At 53.2% G+C, this 4,737-nt stretch overlaps 1 protein-coding gene across 1 annotated transcript in view; it reads right to left on the reverse strand.

Moving 5' to 3' along the window:
- Window positions 1-55: 55 nt before the first annotated feature.
- The window catches only part of OAZ2 (ornithine decarboxylase antizyme 2), a gene marked incomplete at its 5' end in the record, with an annotated part of 9,717 nt that continues 5,035 nt past the window's right edge, over window positions 56-4,737 (reverse strand). Inside the window, 3 exon segments of the mRNA XM_010156322.1 lie at window positions 56-424; window positions 2,138-2,223; window positions 3,860-4,035. Coding sequence (XP_010154624.1) covers window positions 294-424; window positions 2,138-2,223; window positions 3,860-4,035 — 393 coding nt within the window.

A 4,737-nucleotide genomic window follows, 5' to 3' on the forward strand; every position in this document is an offset into this window, starting at 1 on the left:
CCCCGCGGGCGCCCCGAGGCTAACACGCCACGCAGCCGCACGCACAGAGCTCCTATGCCGGTTCATAAACATCTCCCCTTTACTATTTGGTGATTACATGTGTGGATATATAGTTCTCTAGGCAACACGTTTCAATGAGATAGTCAACTCTGAGGATACACAGGCCAATCTAACAATGAAAAAATGCGGTTTTAGTCCAACAGAAGCTTGTTTTCCCTTTCCTCAAGAAAGGAGATGTAACCCTCTCTCCCCTCAACAGCATTTTCAGGTCACGCTGGAGTCCCCCGCTGCGGCTATTCTTCATCAGATGAAGAGTTCTGATCCAGGGGGTACACCATGAACATCACGTCTGGCCGCGACGGGACCGAGCGGTGTGGCCTCACGATTTCAAAGCCCAAGAAGCTGAATGTCTTCAGGAGCGGAGCTACCAAAGAGAAGGAAATCCGTTACCATCGGGAACATCCCCCCTCACCTGCATCAACCCTAGATGCCGCGAGTAGCGGAGCGCACGGAACACCCCCTGTGAGCACGCCCAGGGCTTCCTGCACAGAAAGAAGCCATCGTAACGTCAGCGGCGGCCTCCTCTCGCCCTGCGTCCAGCACAGCTGCCCCTCAGCGCCAAGGGGGTTTTCGCTGTGCGGCAGAGCAGGCCCCTCCCTGTTTATCCTGCGATGTCTGTTCCGGCCCCTCCGAGAGACGGCGATGGCGGGTTATCCACCTGCGCAGACCTCTCCGCCAGGATGCACGTTGAAGGCTGTGTTCTGCGCTTCCACGGGTCCCAGCACCCTCTGAGCCCCGAAACCGAGTCAGATGGCAGCACACAGCCCCCTACTCACTCAGTGTCTAGGTACACATTTCACATCCCTGTGAGGAGGGCCTGGAGCTCAGTGGAAACTTGAGGCTCAGCACAGCTCGGTGCAGTCCCCCAGGAAAGCCACCACGGGTCACGCACAGAAATTCAGAGCGGGGCCAGTCCAGAGGCTCCCCCACACCTTGTCTCAGTCAGACAAGGCTGTGTCACGCCTGTTGCTAAGGCAGCCGCTTCCGGGTCGCCCGTGAAAGTCACCCTGGTGCAGCATCTAATCTCTACAGCGTCCTCCGACGATGAGCTTCGAGCCACGGAACGGGCATGCGGATGAGCTCCCGTGTATTTGCAAGCCAGTACTGAATTCCAACTGCACAGACAAGGACCCAGGACCTGGAGCGCTCCAGAACTCATAAGCCAGGTCCAAGAGCAACACACGGTCCATTTTTAAAAACAAACCCCCCGTGTCACGCGTCTCCCGTAAGCAGGCAGCGGGGAGGTCGCCAATGCAACCCGTGGCGGCGGTGACATCCGGGCAAGAAGCACATCTGACAGTTTTTCTTGGCATCGCACCAGGGAGGGACATCGTCCTGGGCTCGGCACAGCTCAGCTCCAACACCGCCCCTCGTTTCAAAGGACGGCGCAGCTCGTGAAGCAGCGGAGCAAAATTAGAACCGAGGTTCGAGTTACTGCTGCCACAGCAATCGCTGGGCTACCAGCCTGCGTCCGGTGCGACCGGGAGTGGTACCTCGCCACAGATCCCCTCAGCCTTCCGTGCTGCAAGCGCTCAGCACGTCTATCTTTAGATCCTAACGCAGCCCCCTAAGCCGTAAGCATCTACGGCCAGGGCCGGGATTACCTGTAGGTCTAGGAAGGGCAAAAGTGCCGGGAGATCTTTAAAAAGCAGATGAACGTCAGGGCAACGAGAGTTCATTTCCCAGCTAATAACCTCCCCCCTGGTTTCTCCTTCCAAATCAGAGCAGCCTGGTGCCAGAGACTTTCCCTCGGTACCAACGGAGAAATACTACCCAATTTCTGAGCAAGAAAATATTCCGAGCTGCTCCTGAGCAGCTTTCCTCATGAGAATACTGGCAATACCTTCACTGGAGAGTGCAGCATACCTGCTGGAGAAACCAAAAATACTCCCGCTCCCCCTTGGTCTCATCAAAGGGCCTATTTTCTCCACAGGAAACCTTCTCCTTGAAGAAGAACATGGAAGTGGTGTGTGTAATGTGTACGGTGACGGGAGGCATCCCGTGGAGCCCTGCCTTGGGACTACAGACACTGGTGCAGATGCAGGGAGCAAACCTGACAGTGGGGGCGAGCGCTCACCTCGATCTTCTCTGCTTTTTCTGAAGCAAATAAAGACGTAGTTTACTTTCATTTTTTCTTCAGCAAACTCCAGCAGTGCTGACAACCTGCCAAGGAGGAAGAAGACAAAGGAACATAAGCCATAGGAAGTCCCATCCTGAGGAAGCCTCTGAGCATTATCAACTGTTTGGATGTTTTCAGGCAGAAAGACTTTGTTTACAGACCCCTTCCAGCGAACAATGGGCGCTGAAACAATGGGCTTCCTGCCTCCACCTCCAGCCCTGCAAAACCAAGAGCTGCCCTTGCCCCAAGTCGCCCAACGAGTCACTGTCCTGCCACCTGCAGAAGCACCCGTCCCCAGGAAGCTGGATACTGCAGCTGATCCCGAGCCAGGCTATATCCTCTCCACTGGCAACAGACACGAGGGGATCTGCAAGTTTTGTGCTTTATGGGAAGGAAAAAGGGAAAAAAAAAAAAAGCTCATGCCAGCCAGAAGAGAAAAACACCCCTGAAGGAGCATGTGCAGAGGCAGAGCTGTTTCCTGAACACATCAGCTGGATGGCACAGCTGATGCACCCTGAATCCACGCTTCCTGCCTTTCCAGCTAAATGATTTCTGCCACCTCTCGATGGGAGCGGCGCTGCATTAACCCCTCTCTGAGCCCCGGAGACCGTCGCTGCTGGCCTCGTTAACCATTTACGACACAGGCTGCCAGAGCAGCGACAAACACGGCTTCAACCGCCGTCTAATTAAACAGCAGTCAGCGAGACCGGAGCGCAGCGAGGGAGATGGAATTTGCAAGGGTTTTGTTAATATGGTAATGAGCTATTTTAATTATAGCGTCTACTAGGCTGTTTTACCTAGCTAAAAATAATCTTCAGGCGCTCAGGTCAGGATGACACAGGCAGGTAAATACGCTCCCAGAAGAACCCGCTCCCCAGGGAGCAGGCACTTGGACAGCTAAAGGATTTACAGGCTGGCTGAAGAAATGACACAAACCTCTACCTGGACTCGGAGTCAAACGAGACAAGTGTGAGACAGCAAGAACACTGGCACTTGCTGAAGGTGCCCAGTGAGGTTTTCTTCTTAATTAGCTTGTGTCATTTATGGATGAAGCCTACTTGGGGATTTAGGAAGGCTTCAGAGAGCTCTGCAGAGGAATCCAGTAAAGCCACATCTACGCTACAGCGCTCCCCGCCAGCGGAGATCTCTGGCAAAGCACTTGGCAGGAAGTAGCTGCTCTGGAAGCTGCGTTTACACAAACTTCCCAGAGCAGAGCTGTCTGGACAAAACACTCCCCTATTCTGCCAACAGAGAAAAATCCGAGGCTCTGGCAGAGCCCAGCGCCTGCGTGGCAGCACTCCAAGCGCAGATCCACCGACTGATGAGGAGCAGCGCATCGATATAACGGAGGGTGGGCTTTTTTTCCCTTAAAAGAGAGAAAAGCGCCTGCCAAAAGCAGCTTGCCAAGTGGCCAGCAGGATGAAAATCAGAGAAAGGCTTGTAGATTTTCTACACCAAAGAATCACTCTGCCCATTTATTGCACAGATAGGGATTCAAAAAAATCACTAAGGAGAAGAAAATATGTAAGGAGGACACTTCTCTGAAGAGGATTGAGGACATACATACACAAACCAGGAACAGACCTGCCGTACACGTTCTCACATGCACAGCATCGCCCACGTAAGCAAAGTCCTGCCCTCTGTGGAGCCATGGACACGGCTCCGGGATCCTGAACTTACCCTTCTTTACTTCCATCAGCTAATAATCCATCAGGGATTTCCACAAAGAGGCTCTGATTAGAGAGCACTGCATCCCAGGAGGAGGTCTTCACCTCTGTGACCTTGTACTGGAAGTGGACAATATGAGGCTTCCCTTCGTGCACTGGGACATCTTGGTTAACAGTGATCTTCTCGTCCTGGGCAGGGGAGGGAGGAGAGCCCATAAAACATGCATTAAGGTTAAAGAAAATCACCCAGAAAGTAATATAGGATATAGATAAAATAAGAGACCACGCTTAAGTGAGCATGTAAAGGGAGTGGGAGGGGTCACCTGTGCCCTCCCGAAGAAGGACCAGCCCTTGCAGACCGGTGTGTGCTCAAAGTTTCAGTCTTGGGGGGTCACCTGTGCCCTCCCAAAGAAGGACCAGCCCTTGCAGACCGGTGTGTGCCCAAAGTTTTCAGTCTATCACCAAAATTCAGCAGCGTGAGACTCGGCGTAGCTCGGGAAGGTACACCGTGTCGGCTGCACGCTCACGTCCGAGCCTCGGCGCTCTACGCAAGGGGTTGAGGGCTATTGTTCTGAACTACCCCTAACACCCTGCTTTTCTTTTAAGCTAACACAAAAATAAAGAACAAACAAGTAGTGTCACACTCCCCCTGCTCTTCATAATGAGATGCAAACGCAAAATACGTGGTATTACAGTTTTACCAAGAGGATTATACTTTCCCCTTCCCCTTTCACTGGCTCAGGGACACACCACCAGGAGAACTCGGACCCCCGAGTGATTTTCTAGTCATGGTTTCCTGTTCCAGGGAACGCGTTTTGCGTATTTACATAAGACGAGGTTTCTGGGCAGCGAGAGCCCTTTCACTCACGGCGGGTCACAGCCACACCTCTG

This window comes from Eurypyga helias, unplaced genomic scaffold (genome assembly GCF_000690775.1).
Source record: "Eurypyga helias isolate BGI_N326 unplaced genomic scaffold, ASM69077v1 scaffold15170, whole genome shotgun sequence".
Taxonomy (NCBI): Eukaryota; Metazoa; Chordata; class Aves; order Eurypygiformes; family Eurypygidae; genus Eurypyga; species Eurypyga helias.